The 24,154-nt window shown below is 36.2% G+C and overlaps 2 protein-coding genes and 1 long non-coding RNA gene across 5 annotated transcripts in view; 2 read left to right on the forward strand and 1 right to left on the reverse strand.

The window, feature by feature from the left end:
• N4BP2L1 (NEDD4 binding protein 2 like 1) overlaps positions 1-11,780 on the forward strand; it is a 35,156-nt gene extending 23,376 nt beyond the window's left edge. For 2 of the 3 annotated variants that reach the window (XM_033410087.2, XM_033410085.2), the window contains one exon: positions 11,651-11,780. Coding sequence is in view for 1 of the 3 variants with exons in the window: in XM_033410085.2 (XP_033265976.1) it covers positions 11,651-11,657 (7 nt within the window). In the remaining 2 variants the exon portion in view is untranslated. Of the gene's footprint in view, positions 1-2,484; positions 2,578-11,650 lie in introns of those variants that run through there. The other variant, XM_033410086.2, reaches the window with a different exon arrangement.
• The window catches only part of BRCA2 (BRCA2 DNA repair associated), a 57,318-nt gene that overhangs the window by 1,756 nt on the left and 31,408 nt on the right, over positions 1-24,154 (reverse strand). The window contains exons 14-27 of the mRNA XM_049701099.1: positions 22,847-23,256; positions 22,189-22,370; positions 21,255-21,442; positions 19,476-19,646; positions 18,628-18,982; positions 16,743-16,898; positions 16,495-16,639; positions 14,325-14,446; positions 11,625-11,823; positions 11,235-11,398; positions 11,005-11,143; positions 5,662-5,906; positions 3,654-3,800; positions 2,118-2,770 (exon numbers count right to left, since the gene is read on the reverse strand). Of these exons, the coding sequence (XP_049557056.1) occupies positions 2,129-2,770; positions 3,654-3,800; positions 5,662-5,906; positions 11,005-11,143; positions 11,235-11,398; positions 11,625-11,823; positions 14,325-14,446; positions 16,495-16,639; positions 16,743-16,898; positions 18,628-18,982; positions 19,476-19,646; positions 21,255-21,442; positions 22,189-22,370; positions 22,847-23,256 (3,265 nt within the window). The 3' untranslated portion in view covers positions 2,118-2,128. The remainder of the gene's footprint in view (positions 1-2,117; positions 2,771-3,653; positions 3,801-5,661; positions 5,907-11,004; positions 11,144-11,234; positions 11,399-11,624; positions 11,824-14,324; positions 14,447-16,494; positions 16,640-16,742; positions 16,899-18,627; positions 18,983-19,475; positions 19,647-21,254; positions 21,443-22,188; positions 22,371-22,846; positions 23,257-24,154) is intronic.
• Positions 11,781-16,501, forward strand: LOC105748670 (uncharacterized). The gene is made up of 3 exons (XR_004478327.2): positions 11,781-14,045; positions 14,144-14,330; positions 14,798-16,501. It is a non-coding gene; the product is annotated as an uncharacterized LOC105748670 (long non-coding RNA).

Genomic DNA, 24,154 nt, shown 5'->3' on the forward strand with positions numbered 1-24,154 from the left:
ATCTAAGGTATAGTTTTGGCTAAATTCTGTGTATTCAAGATCAACACATAATAATCTTCTAATAATAATGATAATCCACGTAACAGTACCCCTGTTTTCCAGGCCCAGGTGGTCCTGGGTATCCTAGTCAGTGTGGTCACTGCAGAACTAGGTCAATCTGGATGGCTTGACTCATTTAGGAAAGCAGAGGCGATAAGTGTCGGAGAGCCCAGATGGGAATTCCTTTCCTTGATTCCGTAGGAGCAGTCTAAAGGATCAGATTTCAAGCCCTCCTGTTTTACTTCTCTCTGCTTAGGGTTTCTGGTTCATCTGGGCTGGGCTGCTTTGGAGAAGTAGTCCCAGGTTATAGATCCAGAGCTCTTAAAGAGCTCAGAATAGTTTCCCCGTATATTTGCCTGATTCGAACATAAAAATCATTGATTAAATGCCGCCAACTATATTTATCCCACCCAGAAGTGATCTGTTTTTTCTTTCAATGCCCATGGCTCCTGATTTATATAATTTTTTGAACATTCAACACTGACTTGTTTTGTGTATTAACATTTGCATCACTCACAGAGCTGGCATAGTGCTTTGTATACACAACAGGCTCTCATTAAGTGATTGATTGTTGAATAAGTAACACAAATTGCTTTCACCATTTATCACGCAGTATACATTGTTGACTTTGTAATCATTAAATTGTCACTTTTGGGGGGATAATATCCACATATACTCAAGCTTCACATTTTGCTTACATAGCTTGGCTATATTATTTACAATTTATAAAAAAGAGTGTGTGCATTAGATGTCTCCATAATGGGTAGTCTAAATGGTAATGAAGAATGAAGGAGGTTATAGCTTAAATTTTTCCAAGAATCAAAAAAAAAAAAAACAAAAAAGGCTAAATTCGTTAATTCTTTCTTTTCATCTGAGACTCAAGTTTTATTCCCTGTTCTAGAATGGATCACTGGGAGAATGATTAGGATGTGAAGATCAAACTTTTATGAACAAAAATCACATTAATAAGACTGGCAGAACACTTAAGTTAGAAAGAATAGTAGAATAGACTATTATGTTAATAATTTTCAGAAGTGAGAAAAATCATCAGTCACAGTTATGGAAGAAAGGAAATTGCTTTTTAAAAGGATTTATTCTTGGCTTTAAAATGTGTTTATAATAAGATTTAAAAACATGATGTTGTATATAAACTTAAGACATATTAAAAGACCTGATTCTCCATGCTATTAGCTTCTAGTTGTAACTGCTTTCTCTTTCTTCTCTATGAAACTTAAAGGAACAAATGAATTGAATGGTTCTCTTCTGTTTTGGTGGTTAGAGAAAACTAGGTTTAAAAGGGACTACCTGCTGAATCCTGTGATAGGGCTAAAAATAAAGCAAGGAGAATCAGTGCCAGTTTAAAAGATTTTCTCTTAAGCTGCAGTCCAGACGATCATTTTGTTAAAAAACAAACAAAAACAAATTAACACTATGAAATCTGCTTCTGATTTAAAGTATTTGAACTTTTAATAAATAATTTAATTTTACAGATCACATTGGAATCATCAAAGGAAAGTACATTGAGGGTTCTATTTTTCTTGTAGTCACGCTGACTTAAGGATAAAGAATTGGTCAAAAGAAAATACCACTGTAACATCTTACTCATCCTGACTTTTTTGATCAGGATAAAACTGTATTAGAACCAACATGTGCATTAAGGAAAACTGGTTCATAGTGGGTTACCTCTTAAAAACAAACCTAAAATAGGAACTAAACTAAGAGGAATTATATGAGTCAAAAGAACTGCACTTTAGAAACCTAGTTTCTTTTAATTGTAAGGACACAATCTAAAAGAAACAGGTATGTTTACTTCGTTTGTAAAATAATATTTATAGTGACCAAATCTAGTCATAAAGATTCAAAGGAGATTTTTTTCTTGATTAGTTAATATACAGTCACAGTTTTAAGATATATAATTGAAATAAGAGTATACCAATGCAGAAGCAGGCGAAGAGCATTGCTGTGATATACAAGCACAGAGATAAATTTTGAACTTTTCCCTTTTTCTCATTATGCAAATTCTGATGTAGAGTTTGAAACTGTATATGTTTTACAAACTGGAAAGGTTGTATCAATACCTAATTTATCATCATTTTGGTTTTTGTCGCCTTTGCTGTCTCTTGGATGTAGTTTTCATTGTACTTGTGTCCTGCATATTAGCCTTCTGTTCTTCAGTCCTGGCTGGGGAATTCCCTTGTTCTTTGACCACAGATGCAGTGTAAGGCCTTTTCAGTCTGAGATAATCTTTTGGACCAGTGGGAGTAGTCCTAGTGGACTCACTGATAGATTTAAGTTGATTTTCTCCTGCTGAACCAGACAAAAGGGCTTGGGTATTTATCAGGGCAAGTTCTTCATCAGCTATTGAATCACCTTCCAAAAGAGAGATGTCATTAAATTTTTTAAGTGGAGTCATCTGAGGAGAATTCAATTCTTTTTTCTTCATAGGTGTTTCATATTTGGTGCCACAACTCCGTGGTGGCTGAAATGCCTTCTGTGCAGCTGGAGAAACAAATGTACAAATGGGACTAACAGGTGGAGGTACGGGCAATCTGCTCAAGAAATCCAAGGCTCTTCTCTTTTTGCAGGTTTTTGGGTCATCAGTCTCTTTCTCTCCTTTGCAACAAGACTTTGAAGTCATTTGGGCTGCTGCAGGTGTGGAGACAGACTTCCCTTTTAGCTTACAAAGTGATAACGGACTTTGATAATCCATCTCACTACTGGGAGAAGACATCTAATAAAAAAAATTAAGTAGCCTATATAATTATGTCCCAATATATAAAACAAAATCAAATTAGCTTTTCATTAAAAAATATTTAAATGCCACACACTTTCATTCTCCTAGTGGCTATGATTTCAAGAGACATTCATATTATTATTCCAGAAGGAAATATTTTTGCATAAGAGGATATAAAAATGACATGAAAAGAAAGATGAAGATTAAAAGCTAAACAGGAGGTAGGGGACATAACTTATGCTTTAATCTTTTCCTTTTTGTTATTAACAAGTTAAACAAAGATAAGCATTTAAAAACAATTTTAAGAATACAGACTGCCTGTGTTCCTACTTTTCTAGTTTTGTGACTGGAGGCAGTTGCTTAACCCCTCCTGTATGTCATAGTTTCCTCATCCGTAAAATGGAGATAATTTTTATCTCCGAGGGTTGTTGTGAGGATTAAATGAGTTAATATACATAACTTAGCAAGTGTTAGCTAAAGAACTAGTCCTTAGCCAATATTACAGACTTCAGCTTGATTTGCTTTTATTGTGATTTAAAGAGTTAAATCAAATTGAACTTAGAAATAACCCTAATTATATAGAATAGTCCTCCAAGCAAAAAGACACAGGCAAAAAAAGTTTCTTCAATCAAATGTACTTGGAATGCTAAAAATCAAAGCAACTGTTTATAAAATTTGCCCCAAAGAGTGTTACACTCTGGCTTCAATAAACAAGATAAAATTTCCAGATAACCTATACCTACAGGAGGCACTTAACAATTAATGACACTTTCTAATTAAGTTTAATTACATTTTATCATGTTTACTAGGTATACATCAGAATATGTTGTTGCCTCTCTATATAATATTTATAAAATTCCTTAAATTTCGATTAACTTACCAGAAACTTATTTCCTGTACCAAGGACTGTTTGAGCAGTGTGTGGTGCTGAAGTATAGTCTTTAGTCGGGGTGGACCACTTGGGATTATTTGTATTAAGTATACGAATAAGCTTGTTTTCTGCATCATTGCAAAATATATCGATATTCTAAGAAAATAAATTGGAAGAGCTGTTTTGTAAAATGCAAACCTACACATTCATGTTTTCAGAAAAGATAAATGGTTACCTTTAAAATCAGAAGCAAAAAATGCAGACCAGAAAAAAAGGATGAGACACCCCAAATTTGATAGCAACTGTCAATTGTTAGAGGGAGAGAAGGAAAGGGGTGTGTGTGTGTGTCAGGGAAATAAAGAAATGTAAGAGAGCTTCCCAACCATCTGGTTTAATCAGCAAGTTATCGTATGATACTGGATTTGGGACTCAAGTCTCAGTTTTATTTACTACCTAACAGCCGTAAATCATCTAACATCTCACAGAGTACTCCTTAGGTTAGGAGTAAAATGAGAACTGCTTCATGTCTGTTCCAAGAATTAACTGAAATAACATTTGGTTATACCACATGAAACTGTTGTTTCAGAAGTCACAAATGGTCAAATACCAGCAATTTGGTTATGGTTTAACCTAATTTCTAAGAGCATTTTGTTAAACTTTAAAATGATACATAAATGACACTCAGTCATCTCTGAACTGCCCTTGAATGGTGTCAGAGAAAATCTGGGATGTAAGCAATAGGTACTCTGCATGGGAGCCAAATAACGAATGTAACCCCCAGTTTAGAAACCAGATAAATCAGGGTGTTATTCTTCACGATGTGCATCAAGTCTAGGTAAAACATACAAACTTTCTTTATATAGCTAGCTACTCTAATGCTTCTAAAATATTTTATTTATATGAATTTTGACTAACACACGTTTCAAATATTAAACTACAGAAAGAAGAGGCTTATCTTCTGTAGATTTTTTAAAAGTTAGCAATTTATAAAATCCAAAATTTTACTGGGAGGCAGCATTGCATAGTAGTTAATAGTTTGGGCTCTGCATTTAGATGGCTTAAGTATGAATCCTGGTTCTACCAGTTCGGCTGTGTGACTTAACTTCTGTTTCTCATCAATGAAATGGGAAAACAGTTCCCTACTTCAGGGGTCCCCAACCCCCCGCCACGGACTGGTACTGGTCTGCGACCTGTTAGGGACCAGGCCGCACAGCAGGTGGCGAGTGGCAGGCGAGTGAGCGATCTGCTGCTCCCCATGGCTCGCATTACCGCCTGACCCACACACGGCCGCCCCGCCCCCGTCCGTGGAAACATTATCTTCCATGAAACCTGTCCTTGGTGCCAAAAATGTTGGGGACCACTGCCCTACTTCATAATGTTGGTGGGAGAATTAAATGAGACAGGCTTAGAATGAGGCCAGACATACAGTAAGCACTCAATAAACTTTGTTCTCCTATTTGGTATTATTTCAAATCAAAAACAGGTATAAACTGTATAAAATATCAGATATAGAGTTTAAAATGTAAATTAAACAAAATTTTTTTTCTGGCTGTGCTGCACGGCATGCAGGACCTTAAGTTCCCCGACCAGGGATTGAACCTGCACCTCCTGCAGTGGAAGCATGGAGTCTTAACCACTGGACTGTCAGGGAGGTCCCTAAAATGTAAATTTGGATTCTAAATATTATTAATTAATTACACTGCCAAGTGCTGTAAATCATGGGTAACTCATATAATTCTTGTTAACCAATTTCCAGTTTGCCTACACGGTCTATATATCTCTGAACATCCTTCTCACAACTTTTCCTAATTCAGTTCTTTTCAAATCACTCTTTTCTCCCTGATAGCTAGCTGTCACTCAATATCTCCTCAGGTTCATGAACAATTGACATATGATGAAAACTCAACTTACATTATACATCAACAATCCAATTTTCATAAAAGCTGCCACTTCCTTGACATTTGACTTGAAATAGGAAAATGCCAACATGCATGATAATGCTCAAAGCTAATTTTACCTCAATAGTATTTTTCATTTTGTGGAACATTTCTCGAAAATGGCCCTCCTTTGGACTGGCAGAAAACATGGAAAAATCTCCAGCAAATAAAGTAGGAATTCCTGATTTGGACTCTGGTAGCCACTGGAGGTTGCTTGCAGCAATTAACATGTGAGGTTTAATAATGTCTTCATTAAGATCTATCCAAAACTTTATTGCCAATAAATTATGGCATTCATCTGATAAATAGACCAAAGGAGCAAGACCTAAAATGGAAAAAACAAAATCCAAAAAGTAGAAAACAAAAAATCGAACTTCATTTATGTATTTGTTAGATAAATTTAAAAATACAAGGAATCTCTAAATATGGCCATTCATTTTGGTATGCTAATGGTAAAAACAAATCAAAATAACTAAATTTAGAGAAAGCTCAGGATTTCCAAAACAACCTGTTGCTTATGGTGCTAAAATTTCAATGCAATATGACAACACATTCTGTTACAGAGGCCATGGGGAAGCAGGCAACATGTAAGCTGAATAATGAATAGGGGAAATTCATCAAGATGGGAAGGAAAAGGCCATTCTAAGCAAAGTGAATGAATTTTTAGAGGTAGGAATGTTAAATGCTTTAGTGGATCAAGAATGTGAAACTGTACAGTTTAACTGAGGTATGTGGGGTGGTGGTTCAAGGCAGGAGGTTGAATGTTTTTTCAGGCATCTGAAGGAGTTTTGGTTTCATTTTCTAAGGGCCAGGGAGCCACCAAAGGTTTTAAGCTAGGAAACATCATGATTAGATTTAGGTATTGGAGAACTGGTATTTCAGGCTTAAGGCAGCACTTTGAAACTTTCTGATAGAAATTTCTTTCTCTCATACTTGATGTCAAAATAAATAAAGAGAGGAAGAAATGTCCACCAAAAACATACAAATAAGGAATATCCTGATATAAAATTTAAAAGTTGGTGATGAAGGAAATAAACAAGATTGTGGACAGAACCAAGCACAGGAGGGCTCAGCTTCTAGTCTCCTTCCCCATATTGGTGAAATGACACACATTTTAAGAATTCTGTTATCCTTAAATCTGAAGAAAAGCAAATAGAATGGGTATCCTTACTTTTTCTTCTTCTGATCAGAAATAATGAAAATGGCTATGGTGTAAAACAGGTGATCAAGGTTGACTGACAGGATAACAGTTGTGTTATGGGTTGAATTGTGTCCTGTAAAAGATGTTGAAGTCCTAACCTGTGAATGTGACCTTATTTGCTGACAAAAATCAAGTTGAGGTCATTTCAGTACATCCTAATCCAATGTCCTTATAGAAAGGGGAAATTTGGACACAGACACGCACACAGGGAGAGTGCCATGTGAAGATGAAGGCAGAGACTGGGGTGGTGCATCTACAAGCCACGGAAGGCCAAAGATTGCCAGCAAACCATCAGAAGCTATGAGTGAGGCACTGGACAGATTCTCTCACAGCTTTCAGAATGAACCAAACCTGCCAATGTCTTGGACTTCAAGTCTTCAGAACTGTGAGACAGTATGTTGTTTAGGCCACCCAGTTTATGGTTCAGCAAAGTAATAGGTGAGGTTACTCACTGAGCTAGGGAAAATGATCTAGAACAGAGTTAATATCTTCCAGGGATATGGAATATATAGCGGATAGGAACTGAAATACGCAGCCCTCATACAGTAACTAAGGGGGAAAATTGGTCTTGAGTACAGCAGAGAAAAAGTCAAGAACTGCAGTGGGATGCTGGCAAGTTTCCCCCATGCACCTCATCTCAACACCACAGTCTGCTGTGGGACCATGAGAACTAATCGCATGTCTGTCTCCACAAGAAGCCCAGGCTCCCAGTTCATCCTGCACTCCCCGGACTCAGTCTCCAGAGAGCTTTGCACATTGCCTCTTTGGACACCACCTCCAACCCCTCCCTTCTTAGCCTCACCTCACTCTCTTCGCTATCAAATACCTTCTGACGGGCCTGAGTCAGGCCCTGGCTCTCTTCTCTATCTACTCCCACACCCAGCGACCTTATCCAGTCTCATGACTTTAATCATCACCTGTATGTTTATGACTTCCCAACTTATATCTTCAGCCCAGTCCATTCCCTTAGAACTATATCCAGCTGTCAAGTAGAAATCTCTAAGTAAATTAAGCAACTAAAACTTAACTGTCCAAAACTGAGCTCCTGACCTTCCCTGCACACCTGTTTTTCTCGTGGTCAGCCCCCTCAGGAAATGGCAACTCCATTTGTCCAGCTGCTCAGACCAAAACCTCGGCCCTCACTCCTTGATTCCTCTCTTCATCCACACTGTCCCTCTACCTTCAAAATACAACCACAGTCTGACAATTTCTGGACACTCCCATTGCTTTTGTTTGCCCCAAACTATTCTCAATTGCCTAAATTTCTACAATAGCCTCCAGCTGACTTTCCTGTTTGGAGTCTCATGCCCCCTACAGTCTATTCTCAGTATAGCAGCCTGAGTGATCCTGTGAAAACCTCATCAGGTGGTGTCAACGCCTCTACTTGAAACCTTCAGAGAAAAAGTTAAGAGTATATGCCAGGACCACGCCATTACCTGGTCCTTCACTCCCTCCTCCCAGCTGTTACTGCTCACTCCCTGGCCTCTACTAATACTTAAAGGAACCAGGGAGGATCCTCCTGTAACATGACCTTTGTAATTGCCATTCCTCCTGCCTGGAATGTTCCTTCCCCAGATGTCCACATGCCTCTCTCCTCTAGTCCTTCAATTCTCATTCACATAACTTTGCAGTAAGGTCTTTCCTCACTTCCCTATCTAAAGCTACATTCCTCTCCCCTTCCCCCGATCCTACCTGTCACTCCCGACTTAGTTTTTTTCCTTAGCCATACTAAGAAAACTATATGTGCTATTTATTTTGTTTGTGATCTCCCTCCTCGACCATAATGTAAGCTCCATGAGGGCAGGGATACTTGTCTGTTTTGTTCATTGCTATATACTTAGCATTTAGAAAAGTGCCTGGCACATAAAAGGCATTCAATACTGATGAACTGAATAAAAGTTACGCATCCTCTATAACAATAATATAACGAGTGGAGTCACCCAAGTATGACCAAGATGAAATAAAATGCTACAAAAACCATGTAGCATATTAACATACTACAGTCAAAGAACACCCCACAAAGCACTAAAACACAACTAAACAAAAACACGTTAAATAAAAAGAGGAAAAGAGCATAGCAAAAAACAAAGAGCACATCCCATAAAGTAAAGAAAACTAGAAGAACAAGAAAATTTCTGAAGTCCTCAAAACTGATTCATGCTGTTGAACTTAATAGGAACATATACTCAATAAAATAAAAGTTTGCATATGGATATGGGATGAAAAATAGCCCGGCAAGATAAAAAGGAGACTGCAGGACCAGAGAAATAAACTGAGGACACCAGTATACTATCATAATGGGACAAATGCATGCATTACAAATAGCAAGGAATAAAACATATCAATATATTGCAGAGAATAAAACTAGTGACATAAAGGCTGGATATAATCATGGTGAATGAAGCATAATCCAACATAAGACTAACTGCTGTCCTTGAAGTAGAAATCCCAAAAATAAAATAGATTTATTCAAAGATGTTACAGAATTTCTCTGATACAAACAAAGCACTGAATCTGCAGATTAAAAGGGCATCTGTGTTCCAGGAGAACTGTATACAGACTGCTTATACTAAGACATAGCTTAAACTTTTGGACTTAAAAACTTATTCTTCAGACAACTAGACATAAAAAGACAATCACCTAAATGGGGGAAAAATTAGGCCAGTCCCAGACTGTTCAATGTCAAAAGAGCAATTTCTACAAAGTTCTGAGGGAAGAAAGAAGCAAGAACCCATATTATTATGGCTGCCAAAATACAGTCTCAGAATTAGAGCAACAGGTTCAGATTTCAAACATATAAGGAACTCATGGAATATGGCACATTTGAAACCTTCATGAAGAAAACATTGACAATAAACCTTAGCCAAGGAACTGAGGAAGGGAGAAACTGTGACAGGGCAGTTGATAAACAAGAAATCCACTGACCTGAGACCCTACCCTGAACCAGGCACTGTTTTAAGAGCTGAGGATACAGCAGTAGCAAAGTGTCTGCCCTTAGAGAGCTAACATTCCAGAAGAGGGAGACAAAAAACCCCATAAAAATGTATTGTTAGTGCTGGTGGGTGCTATGAAGAAAAATAAAGCAGAGTAAAGGGGTAAAAGTGCTAGGCTGGGAGCAGAGAAAGTACAGCTCTTTTACAAAGGGTGCTCAGGGAAAGGCTTCTTACGAGGTTACATTTGACCAGAGACTTTAAGGAGCCAAGGGGGCCAGCTATGTGGCCGCCTGGGGAAAAGGGTTTCTGGGAGAGGCAGCAGTGAGTGTAAAGGCTCTGTGATGAAAGTGGGCTCAAGAATAGCAAGGAAGTGCAGTGGTTAAGAATCCATATGCCAATGCAGGGGACATGGGTTTGAGCCCTGGTCTGGGAAGATCCCACATGCCGTGGAGCAGCTAAGCCCGTGCGCCACAACTACTGAGCCTGCGCTCTAGAGCCCGTAAGCCACAACTACTGAAGCCGGCGTGCCTAGAGCCCGTGCTCTGCAACAAGAGAAGCCACTGCAATAAGAAGCCCGCGCACTGCAACGAAGAGTGGCCCCCACTCACCGCAACTAGAGAAAGCCCGTGCAGAGCAACGAAAACCCAACACAGCCCAAAAATAAATAAATAAATTAAATAAATTAAAAAAAAAAAAAGAATAGCAAGGAAGGTGTCAACACAGCTGAAGGGGGATGAGGGACAGCGTTCTGGGAGGTGAGAGTGGTGAAACCAAGTGCTGAGGGGGCCTGGCACAAAATAATCAATAAATGGAAGGCTTTCGTGCTTAAGATGAGACATAGTTGGGCCTTTACACTTGCTTTCAGATAAAATCTATGGAACAAGGTATGGAAGGAGGAACAAGCAATGTCATACTGAAGGAATAAAATATAAATGAATTTGGCTAAGATGTTGGAAAGTGGTAAAGACTGAAGTAGGAGGTGAAGGCTTGATAGCTCAGTGAACTGCAGAAGATTATAATTATTTGTCTAGTAATGACTAATATGCAAAACATTTTCTAGCAATTTCTTTAAAATTAAGTAGCACAGAATGGGATGTAAGTTGTTTCCCTGTAATATTGTAGAATTGCTTTTCATTAAGAATCGAGGTTAAAAAAGCTTACTTTCAAATCACTAGTTACCAAACTTACCTATTAGTAGCTCCAATGAATCACAAGGAAGACAAATTTTAAAATATAATGTTTTTCAAAAGCATCAGTAAAAAGCTACCATTAAATACACTGTGTATTACCTATTTTTTTCACAACAGAAACTACAAATCCTATTAGGTCCACCTCAGAACAAGGTGGCTGGAAGTCTGGATCCAATAATTTGTTGAAGTGAAGCAGCTCCCTTGGCTGATAAACTTGTAATAGAATTTCATCTGAAGCCTACAAGAAAAAAAAAAAAATCAGTATATGTAGATTCAATAAACAAATACACATCTATCAAAATTGAAAAATCATGATGAAAAGTTTATACCGGTAGTTGTTGATACTGCGTTTTTTTTGTTGCTGTTAACTGTATGTTAGCTCTTTTGGATTTACTTTTAGATTTTGATGCTGCAAGATGATAGATTCTGTATCTCTTTCCCTCTGTTAAGAGAGAATATAAATCTGATGATGGACGCCAGATACTCAACACAACTAGAGAAAGAGGAAAAAGACACAATATAAGAAATGATAATCATTGAGAGTCTTGTTTAAAAATAAATACTGAGGACAATAAAGGTCTAAGGGTTATATTATCTTTTGTGGGTACTGGTAGCCCATTTTTGCTCCTCTTAACATTTTATCTACCATTTGAAATAATTTTATTAATAATAATTTTTTAAACTTAAAATTGATAAAAACAAAAACTTTACATACTGACCTGAATCTTTTTCCTTTCTCTTACAGCTTGTGATACGCAGCTTCCACACAGGTGTAACATCTCTTGGTAAAATCTGTTCCCCTTGCTCAGCAGACTCCATAGCCTTCCTGAGTTCCACATGGATCTGGGCTTGCTTCTTATCATTTAACGTCTGTCTGTGATTATTCAAGGCTCTTAACTGCTCTTCACTAAAATAACCCTGTGTCCATTGAGTACATTGAGGCAGATGATTTTGGAATAAAAAGCAAACAAAATAGAAACAAACCACCTCATCTATTGTAAATGAATCTCTTTAAATGGGGTCAAAATACAACAGAATTTAGTTCACTTTAAGGATGTAACAATATAAAAATTGAGATTAATGTACTCAGCTTATCACATAACAAATATTTTCAAATGACTTAAACAGTTTACTAATCTTTGTGACAAGTTTACCTAGGGCAGGGCTTCCCTGGTGGCACAGTGGTTAAGAATTAGCCTGCCAAGGCAGGGGACATGGGTTCAAGCCCTGGTCCAGGAAGATCCCACATGCCACAGAGCAGCTAAGCCTGTGCACCACAACTACTGAGCCTGTGCTCTAGAACCCATGAGCCACAACTACTGAGCCTGTGTGCCACAACTCCTGAGCCCGTGGGCCACAACTACTGAAGCCCTCAGGCCTAGAGCCCACACTCCGCAATAAGAAGCCCATGCACCGCAAAGAAAACCCAACGCAGCCATAAATGAATGAATGAATGAATAAATAAATATGAAAAATTTACCTAGGGCCAAAACAACCCTTACTTATAAATATACTCTGATAATCATAATCATCAACACTGACATTATAAATGGTTAACATCTGAATGCCTATTATATTTGAGAAATAGATCTATGTGTGGGTAATGTATTAATTCATTTAATCATTACAATAATCCTATGAGGTAGGTACTATTCCTGTTTCCATGTGGTAGATGATGAAACTGAGGTACAGACAGAATAAATAATTTACAGAGGCATATAGGCAGGGGTTGACTCAAGGGGACACATTCTTATCCCCCTATAGTATAATTTCATTAACCCTGGAACAGTAGATACAATTTAAAACAAATATGTACTACAAGCACTTAGCTCTGCCTCTACATTTCTCTCCCAATCATTTAGCAAACTGGTGTTTGAACGTCCTGGGAACCTCACCCAGTATTAACAAAAAAAAAAATCAACCAAAAATAAAATAAATAGAAATCCTGACATATAACCTACTAGACTGCTGCTGACTTACCCATGTTAATACCCTAATCTATACTGAGAAGGGAGATTATGAAATCCCTGTGCCCTACAAAGGTCTTCCTAAATAGGCAGTGTTTAGCTTAAACATGAATTAAAAAAACAATATGTGATTTCAGAAGTTCCACAATACTAAACACTGTCACTGAAAACAAGTCCTCTTAACAGGGTATTTTAGAAATTGATGGCAATTTTTCCCTCTGAGAATGATTCAGTGACTCTCATAGAATCACATAAACTTAGAACCTTAGAGATAAGCTACTCTCAGGCTTTCCCCTGGCAGATGGCAGAAAGGAGGTCCGAGAGAGAAATCACCTGTCCAGCTACACAGGGGCAGAGCCAGGTCTAGAACTTAGTCCTCCAACTCTCATTCTGCCCCATTTCTCCTTATAAGTAAATTTTATAAAAGGAAACCAGAATAACATTTTGTTAAATTTTATGGATGAAATTAAAACTATCTTCATAAGCTTCAACAAACATAAAGAGACAGAGGCAAATAATTTCTCAGGAGAGCATAATAAAGCCTTACAGACTTGTAGCAAGTATACTCACAGGCTTGAAAATCAGACTCACTTCCCACAGGGAGAATCTGAGTTGTAACATTTGGGAATATAAGGGAATTCTGTTCAGAATAGCACTGCTCACTCTCCGAGCAGAGTATTCTTTATTTTGAGGTCCCATTATTTAAGAAAGTTAAGATTATATACAACATTTATTGTCATCAAATAAATCAGATTAATCAATAAACTGTTTTCCTAAAATTTCCCCTCCTCCCTATTTTGCAAACTAATCCTAGAATTTGCATTAATTAGATACCCAGGTGTCTAAAAATTTAGGAAGTAGCCTACCTTAATGTATGAAATGATATTCTAATAATAACATTTACATAGAACTTTGTTAACAGTACCCTTTACATACATTATCCAATTTGATCCTAAAACATCTTTTGTGCCCATTTTATAGCTCTTTTGTATCCAGTTTGCTTAGCTAATCAATGGTTGAGCCATGATCTAAAGCCTATGCTATTTGTAACACATTTTTGTGCTTCTGAAACTTTTCCACCTAAGTATCCTTAAGGTAGAGGATTATGAAATAAACTCTACGTAGGATCTGAGAAAGAGCTGAGAACATGGAAACTGAGACAGTGCTCTGAAGGTACTTGTTTTATCTTAAAAATAAGCAAGTTTTGCCTGCATTTTAAACCATATTTAATATATAAATTATTTAACCCTCTCATCCTCTATTTGGTACAGAAGTAGAAATGTAGCACCCTGGTTTGGTACATCACTGAGGACCCCATCACTGAGGTACACATCCCTTGGAGAAACACAGCATTTCAAAACAGTGCTTCCTGTAGTGGCCAGATGAGTGACTATAGCTTTCCACCTTGAAGGATGAAGATTAGCCTCACTGTAGGCCAGCTTATTCTCTCACCTCAAGGTAACTTGGGTCTGGTGAATCCTTCACAGCTTCATAAAGTTCTGCACCATCTTGCAGAGCACGGACTTGCTGTCTTGTTAGTGCACGTGATGGTATACATCGTTCTGTTATATTTTCTAGGAAAAAAGCAACACTAATTAGCTGAACTATAAATTTAAGAACTCTGAAAACTAGAGAACTCAACAAAAAAAACACCCAAAGAAGGAAGGTTAAAAATAAACCACTTATCTGCTAAAAGTTCTCCAGGAAAATTTGAAACTAGTGTATTCATGGTTTAATAAGTTCTCCTACAAAGAGTTTACTTCATTAGAGCAATTTGTAAATTTCATGATTTACATGAAATTTACATGATTTACATGAAAGTGATTTCATGTAAGTAAATGATTTCATGATTCACTTAATTATGAGCTAGTGATAATTTTAAGCAAATCAAATCTTGAGTCCCATTTTCCTGCAAATTTATTTAGAACATGGAGTTAAACAATGAAGAAAATCATGAGATCCACCTCCTAGAGTAATGGAAATAAAAACAAAAATAAACAAATGGGACCTAATGAAACTTAAAAGCTTTTCCAAAGCAAAGGAAACTACAATCAAGACGAAAAGACAACCCTCAGAATGGGAGAAAATATTTGCAAACAAATCAACGGACAAAGGATTAATCTCCAAAATATATAAACAGCTCATGCAGCTCAATATTAAAGAAACAAGCAACCCAATCCAAAAATGGGCAGAAGACCTAAATAGACATTTCTCCAAAGAAGACATACAGATGGCCAAGAAGCACATGAAAAGCTGCTCAACATCACTAATTATTAGAGAGCTGCAAATCAAAACTACAATGAGGTATCACCTCACACCAGTTAGAATGGGCATCATCAGAAAATCTACAAACAACAAATGCTGGAGAGGGTGTGGAGAAAAGGGAACCCTCTTGCACTGTTGGTGGGAATGTAAACTCATACAGCCACTATGGAGAACAGTATGGAGGTTCCTTAAAAAACTAAAAATAGAACTACCATGCAACTCAGCAATCCCATTACTAGGCATATACCCAGAGAAAACCATAATTCAAAAAGACACATGCACCCCAATGTTCATTGCAGCACTATTTACAATAGCCAGGTCATGGAAGCAACCTAAATGCCCATCGACAGATGAATGGATAAAGAAGATGTGGCACATATATACAATGGAATATTACTCAGCCATAAAAAGGAATGAAATTGGGTCATTTGTAGAGACGTGGATGGATCTAGAGACTGTCATACAGAGTGAAGCAAGTCAGAAAGAGAAAAACAAATATCGTATATTAACGCATATATGTGGAACCTAGAAAAATGGTACAGATGAACTGGTTTGCAGGGTAGAAATTGAGACACAGATGTAGACAACAAACGTATGGACATCAAGGGGGGAAAGCGACGAGGTGGTGGTGGTGGTGTGATGAATCGGGAGATTGGGATTAACATGTATACACTTATGTGTATAAAACTGATGACTAATAAGGACCTGCTGTATAAAAAATAAAATAAAATTTTAAAAAAATAAAGAAAATCATGAAGAAATGCAGAACATAAAATTTTCTGCAATAAAAAAGGTAGATAAAAAAAGTAAAATTTCACATCCTTTAAGCATAAAACACTATAATTTTTATTTTTCAAATTGATGCCACAGGGAAAATAAGCTCTAGTTCCAGGTATAAAAACATAAAGATCAACAACTACAACAGCAAAAATGCAAGTTCTATAATGTAGATAAGGACACAGAGGAAAGAGAATGACAAACAGCTTGGGGAGAATAATTTGATAGTTCTTTCCCTTGTTGCTTTTTTTACTCTAATACCAAAAATTGATGCTACAAATACTTTAGTACTAAAGCTTACGGGCCAGTTTAATTAAGACTTCTGAAAAGTGCTGTAGGTATGTAATGTTTAATTGCCTAAGACAATTTGTGAGGATCTAAAAGCTCATTATGTTGAATAAAGATGTGATATTTTGGGGCCAATTCAATGCTTATCTGTTTACCTATGTAATTTTTTTTTCAAATCAGAAAAAATTCAGAATTAGGAAAAAAAATCTATTACTCAAAATAAAGACAATTCACCCAGTTAGAAGCCTCTAAAACTCTGAAAAAAAGATCTTGTAAATACAACTCATTTTACCTTCATGCTCTTCAAATTCTGCTTGAATTTTAGTGAACAGGGCTTCCAGTTTCTTTTGTTGGGCTTCTGCATATTTTGTTGCTTCCTTTTCTTCTTCTCTTTCATTGCGAAATATGTATAATCCAGATGATATCTTCTCCATCCACTGTAATAATGTGTCAAACAGAAATACAGGGTAGGGAGCAATCATTCAAATTAATTGTCTCTAAAGAAAGAAATACAGAGTAAGTTTCAAGAATACATCATACCTGTATAGGGTATGCTCTTTGAATAATTATGTCAACACAACCAACATTTCCTCCATCGCTGAAAAGTGATGACAAGGGAAGAGGAAAAGGTCTAGGATTGGAAAAGAATCCGAGTTTGGCATACCAGCAAGCAGGCCGAGTGCTGTTAGCAGAAATCTGGACAAATTAATAAATTGATTTATAAGTTAAATATATACCTGTATTCAATTCTATTTCAGATTTTATAATAATTTTCCTGCTTTTACGGCTGACACCAAATCACCTCATTGTGAAATTTCAGAATGATGGAGACAATCTTAAAAACGTCTTAGGAACAGATCACATAGTAAAGGACTGGGAATAAGACCAGCACTGAACTTAACAGAAACTATACCAGAAGCAAGAAGGTAATAGAGGAAATGTCTTCAAAATTCTGAAAGAATTATAATATTTCAACCTCAAATTCTATATTCAGCCAATCTTGTAATAAGATAAAAAAAAAACTGCATGTTTCCTTTCTCAAGAAGCTTCTGGCGGTTGTGTGCCCTTAAAGCTAGGGAATACATCTAGAAAGGTATGGAATTCAGAGTATAGGGCTTTCTAACTCAGAAAGAGGTGAAAATAATTTCAAGAATAACTGTGCAGCATACATAGAAGATAACCAGTTCAGAACTGAGCAGGAACATGGAGAGATCCAAGGAATCTCCAAGAAAAAGAAATGGAACTGATAAAGGTATTTTAACATAGTGAGACAATTTTTATATGGCTCCTGTGTGGGAATGAGTTGGTAATAAGGATAAAGAAAATTAAGAAAGACAAAAAAGACAAGACAGTTAATAACTCCAGGGAAAGCAGTAAGTTGTAAAGAAAGGAAATGTAATCATGGTATACTGTATGCTGAGTTGCAAAAAATATTTTCATAGTCATTATAACATAAACATTGAATACTGACTTCACTCCTCATCTTTCATAGCAGGAAGCTAACAGTTAATGTCTAAACTGAAGGTGAAAAGAAGACCTAACAGTATAAGCAAAAGAAATAGCCAAAGGGATTGGAAGTGGCTGCCTTTGGGGAGCATGAAGGGAGGTTAGGCAGGGTTGCATCAGTGACTGCTTTTGTGTATGTGGGGCTATATACCTTATTTTACTTGAGTTTTGAAATTATGCACATATATTGATTTGATAAAAACAAAACAAAAATTGAAAGCCAGTGCAACTTTGGTATTCTAAGCAACATAAAACAAAAGCCTGTTTCAGCTTGACTAAAAGCAACCCAAGTTAATGACAAATTATCTCTTTAACTTAAAAATGATTGATTTATTAAAATGCTTTCCTGAATTACAGTGATCCAGAATACAACAGAAGTAAATTCTTTACAAGGTTACCTCAAAAGTGAATCTGAATGTGCAACATTAGCAGTCATTTCTGATAGCAGTATTACAGACTATTCAACATGACAAAGTCCTGTTATCTAGGTTTAAATCTACATAGAGATGAAAGGTGTACTTTAGTATTCTATATCCAAGAATCACTGAAATCTAATGTTCTAATCATACTGGAACAGAGATTTGGCCAAGTAATCACAGTGGAAGCAGAGCAATACTATGAGAACAACTTGAGGGCTACAGGTACCAAAATCAAACATCCGGTGCAAATTTACTCCTGCTCTTTAACTTGCAACTGCATTATGTCAGCTCAGTAAATATCTCTGGCTTTCCAAAACCACAAATATTTAACTATCTGAGAAATATGCCACTTAAACTAATAACAGTATCAGTACATTTTCAAGAAACGAAGCATCCTTAATAGGCATAAGTAAATTTTAAAATTTAAATGTAAACTCTCTCTAGAATTTAACTGAATCAGTGACTGATTTTTACCAAGAGTGTACATTAATTTAATTTACCTTTAACATAAGAGATTCTGGGGCTTCAAGAGGAGTACAGGCATCAGGAGAGCCCACCAGCTCTGCTCCGTGAATTATGATCTTCTGACCCACAGTTAGTCTACTGTTCTTTAAGAGAGCTAAGAGGGGAGGATCCACCTGGGCCTTAATAGCATACCATCCATCTGTAAGTTCGACAACGGCCACTTTTGTGGTATCCATACTATTAATTTTACTGCTAGAAGTTTCAGATATATTTGTGCTTAATGAAATTATTTCAGAAACACAGAGAATAAGTGTTTTTGCAGCTGTGTCATCCCTTTCCATTATCTTTTTTATAGCTGATCTTCTGCTTCTATCAATTTCCATATCATACCTAAAAGGAAAAAAAAGAATTATTTTAGAAATTGTGGGTCTAGAATTTCATTGTAAAAAAAAGTCTCCGAATAATTGAGAATAAAAATTAAATACCTTTATTGAATACTGAGACTGAAGAGAATTTAAAATTTGGTAGCTGGTAATACATTAAGTTTTATACTGCTAAAATATGAACTAAATATTAAAACCCCCAAATGCAAAAATTCTTTACTAGCAATCCCTGAAGAGCCGATCAAATTAGTAATTCATATTCTTCTCATGTGCCAAGAGGTTAAGGAGAGGGTGGGAGAAGAGGGAAGCATAGGGTGTATGAATGTGTGATTGCTCTTAAGTGGGGGCTGGAGGGTGACAAGAGAACTGCGCTATACAACTGAACAGCAGTGTGGGATGGCAGCTGTCACCAACAACTGGCTCTGATGTGCAAGTCACAGACAGCACAGAAGTCTGACCCATACAATATATGATTACTTAATATAGCGCTTTAAACTTGCCTGTATTTGAGTTGAAGAAGTACCCTTTCTGGGTTTAGGCATCTATTAGCAAATTCTTTAGGAAAGGCAAATTCCATAGCTGCCAGTTTCCATATAATCCATCTATAATGATTATAGACCCAAACTCTAGAAATAAGCTTTGGATCCACACCTGGGGTGTCACACAGAGCTCTGAACAAATAAAGGTAGAAGAAATAATAAAAACCAGGTAAGATGATACTGAATTCAATAACCCCGACTATTCTTTGCACAAAAACTAAATTGTACAAGATCATTCAATAAGTTGTTATGAGTTAACGTAGTAAGTATTATAATTTTAGAAAATGACATGTATCAAAATATGCTAATAAAAATTTCACTTGTTAGTCAATACAATTATTTCAACTGGAAAATGAGATCCTTACTGTAAAATAATTATATTTTAGATTATATATTTCTTATCAAAGAGATTGTTTTTAGAAATCACCTAAGAACTTCCTTCTCTAGTCCTGGTTCTCTTCTTGATATCTGCTCAAATCTACAACTCCTCCTCCTTTCCCATTCTCACTCTCAGCACTACATAAACAGAAGTAATTAAAAGAGAACTTCCATAAACTTCCACCCTCCTATCTACAAACCACTAGCATCAGTACCCTTACACATTGCCTTCTTACTCTATTTAAAAAATTGTATACCTCTCCTCACCTAACTCTCTCTTACCCCCTTTTTCCAGCTTTATCTTCAAAGTATTTATCACTTTTTAATATATTATACCATTTACTTATTCCCTTTTAAAATTTTCTTTCCCTGTCCCAAACTAGAATATATGATTTATTAGGGCAGAGGTTTTTTTGTTTTGCTATCCCTAGTACCCAAGATGGTATCGGACACATAGTAGGTTCTCAATAAATATTTGTTGAATGATCAAAAACACAGCTTGAGCCTCAACAACGCAGTTTGAACCATGCCCACCTGATTACAGAGTAATCACTCAACCTCTACAATATGCAGTCTACCTAATACAATTAAGTGATACAGCTGTTACTTTTCCGACTAGAATCAACAGCTGATATTTGTTATGTGGGACAAGTACCAAGATGTAAATAACATTCGTGTTTTAAAATACTCCAAAAACATAACAAAAATTTAAGAAAAAAATATTTTAACACTTTTCTCAAAACTATACACTTTAGAAAGATATACTGAGATCTCAAAAATAAGGGCACAGGAGAAAGGTTTCCTATCTCTTGTCATTGGCATGAGGTAATACCTCCCTGATAGCAAACATTTAAAATTATGTTTGTATAAACACTAGAATCCTAAGAGGATATATAGTTCCTAAACTGTTGATTTTTTAGGGGACTGGAGTTTTCTAGTCACTTGGTATTACTGATATTTAAGTATTTCTGTTTAACTTTATTTTTTATATATTTACTGAAATACACAATGAAAGAGAATATCCACACAAGTATACACATGTGTGTGGGTTTACGATAAGGCCAACTCACACTTAACCTTTCTTATCAGTTTTTATTTTATAAAAGCTATAATGTCCTAATTTAAGAAAAACCAATTCACTAAATCCTAAGACAAACCAAAATTCACTTTTCAAAAGATTTCAACAGAATATCAAGTGAACCACATGTACTTAAAATGATTCAATGTATAAACTTTTGATTTCTAGCCAAATTTTTAAGTTCAGGAGAGATAAGGAAAGATAAAAAGGGACTTGTGAGGAAGAGAGAGATGATGGAACATACAAAAGTTAGTTAATACAAAATTTCTTTTTGCAGAGAGTACCTATAAAATTCTTCTTTTCCAGCCATTCCATCATTGGAGGGTATGAGCCATCCACCATCAGCCAACTGTATTCCCTTTCCAGCCCATAAACTTTCCTTACCAAAATAATCCTGAGTGTGAAACTGAAAAGACTCTGCATTTTTGCTGTTAATTTTTACACAATGTTTAGAAACACCGTACCTATATAGCTGCACAAAACAAATGATAGAAAAATTTGATAATGAGTAAGAAACATCAAACAAAAGAATGTTTCACAGAAAAAAAAATTATAACACACCCAAACTGAATCTACCCAAAGTTTTTCATTTAAATATGAAAATATTCACTATAAAAATATGTAACCTACTTACTAGAAGCCAAAAAATTTTTACATAATATAAATGACCTATACATTCAAGAGTCTGCTGCACCTTTCCCATTCCCCTTATGTACATGCCTCCTGCTACATCTGCCATAGGAAGTCGTTGTGGGGATAAAAAATTTAATGTTTAAGAAAACCTCTTAAGTTAAAAAACTCAGAAGAGGCCCAGACTCTTACCTCTCCATTGCTCCAAATTCCAACTAGATAGTACTGGCTTAATAAGAATCCTTTTAAAAATGTAAATGGCTCTTAGCACGTTCAGGGTTATGAGTCATTCACACTTTAAATTCAATGAGACGACTTTAACACCCAGCTGAGAGCACTTATAGTAATAAAATGAATACATTTTGAAGGCGAAAGCGAAATTGTAATTTTGAAGCACTGATCACTTTAGGATAAGACAGCAGAGGAGAAGGAGGTTGCCACTGCAGGCTGATTAGGAAGCAAGATGATTTTACTCATCCATTTCTGCATCAATTTGTTTTCTTTAAACAATTTGAAGATGCCAGTTAATGAAATAAAGTTACACATTGCTATAAAAGCTATTAATTAGCATTATAGACAAAAGCATACCTGTTTATGAGAACATGCAGTGGGGACTCGGCTTTCTACTGCTACTTTCAGAGAGATTCTAGGCATAGTGGATGTTTTTGCAAGATACAGACTGCCTGGCTGTGGAAAAATACGTTGCCTTTGTTTCTTTTTAATTCGCATATCCTGTATATCTCTGGCAGTCTGAAGATTTGTAATTAAATCTATTAAATAATAAATAATTAACAAAAAGTAAAATTGAATATAAAATTTAAAAGCACAACCCTTGTTTTATAAAATGATATATATCAATTTGCTCTAACTTTAAATCTTAAGGGATGAAAAAAAGTTTCTACTTGATAAACGTTTCTAGAAGAACAGAAATAGATTACTTTTATTTCGAATTTGGAAGAAAATTAGTAGCCTGATAAAAATCATAATCCAATAATAGCTGTCTAAGACTGCATGTCTAATAGCTTTTTTTTTTTTTAAGAAGAATGTCTACAGTTAGCTACCTTTGAAAGAAAACATTAGAGTAATTTAAACTTAATCTTTGGACAGAAATATCTAAAGCAATACAAAAGGTTTTGAAATTAGTAATCATCATAAAAGGGGCAAAAATCCTCAAGGTGTTATTTAACATAAGAAATATATATATATGAAAGGCAAAAATACGTCAACACAAATTTTCACACAATACCTAAAGGTTCTTCTTCACCCTTTGTGAAAAGCATAGTTGTTGTCTGATGAATTTCACTGTCATTAACATTATTTTCACGATCACCAGAGCCATGTTCATCTATGTTTTTTTGTTTTTGTTTGTTTTCCTCGAAATTAGTATTCCTGTTAACACACTGTTCATCTCTGTGAACATGCGATTTAGTTTTAAAAGGTGGGACAAAAACTTTCATTGGTTTGCCTGTAGTTATCGAGTGTCTCCTTTTTTCATTTCTTGGGGCAGGAACCTTACAAAGTGGCTGCCCTGAAACTGATAAACTGCTTGAAGACTTTTCCAAGGTTGGGTGTTCAAAGAAATGAGATTTAGATAGAAATTCTTGACCAGATGCAGTGAAATTTGGATTCTGCATTTCTCGCCTTTCCGTACTTGTGCTACAATGGGGAGAAAATATTTAAGCTTGATTATTTACCAGTAAATGTACATATATATATATATATATATATATAAATGTTTTGGAATATGTATTTTTTTTTCGTAGACCCTCAATTGCTACATGGCAATCCTATTCTGGTAACCATTCTGCATTTCATCATGGTTGCCCTCCAAAACAATACCACACTCTCCAAGTCTGTAACTATCTCTCACACACTGACTCCCAGCCTTTGACTTTACCACCTACAAACATGAGAGAAGAGAATCTGTGAAACCTGGATTCCCCCGTCTGTCTCTTCCAGGTCTATCACAGCTCCTCACTTACCTCCTTCGCCAGACATCTGTCTACCCATCCTCTTCTCATGGTAACCTCTTCACCTGTATTCTTGACCCCATCTAGTATCCCAGTCTCCTCGGGAGCCCCACTCTTGCAATGATATTCCATCTCCTTCCTTTCTCTATCATCTGTTACACCTTTTTCATTCAGAAAGCCTTGCCCACTCTTGACTTTTTTCTCAACCGTATCTCCCTTTCAAGCGGATACTGTTACGTACCCCTCATGGCCAACCTTCCTTCTTAGGTAATCTAAACTAGCTATTTTCACTTCCTCACTTTCCACTCTCTGAACTCTCGTTTTCCCCACTATGCTACAGAAACTTTTCTCAATAAAGTTGCTAATGACCTCCCAATACCAAAATTAAAAAAAGCTTCATGTGTAAACTCATTCTGCTTGACCTCTAACAGTTTTCACAACTTGTTCCTTTTTAAAATTCTCACCGCGAATATTTACACCACGATTGTCCCTCTTTTTCTTTCTTTCCTTTTCTTTTTTAACTGTTTTTTTCTTCTTTCTCTTAAAAATCTTCCTGCCTCCAAAGTTGGATTTCTTCCCTAGAC

This window comes from Orcinus orca, chromosome 18 (genome assembly GCF_937001465.1).
Source record: "Orcinus orca chromosome 18, mOrcOrc1.1, whole genome shotgun sequence".
NCBI lineage: Eukaryota > Metazoa > Chordata > Mammalia > Artiodactyla > Delphinidae > Orcinus > Orcinus orca.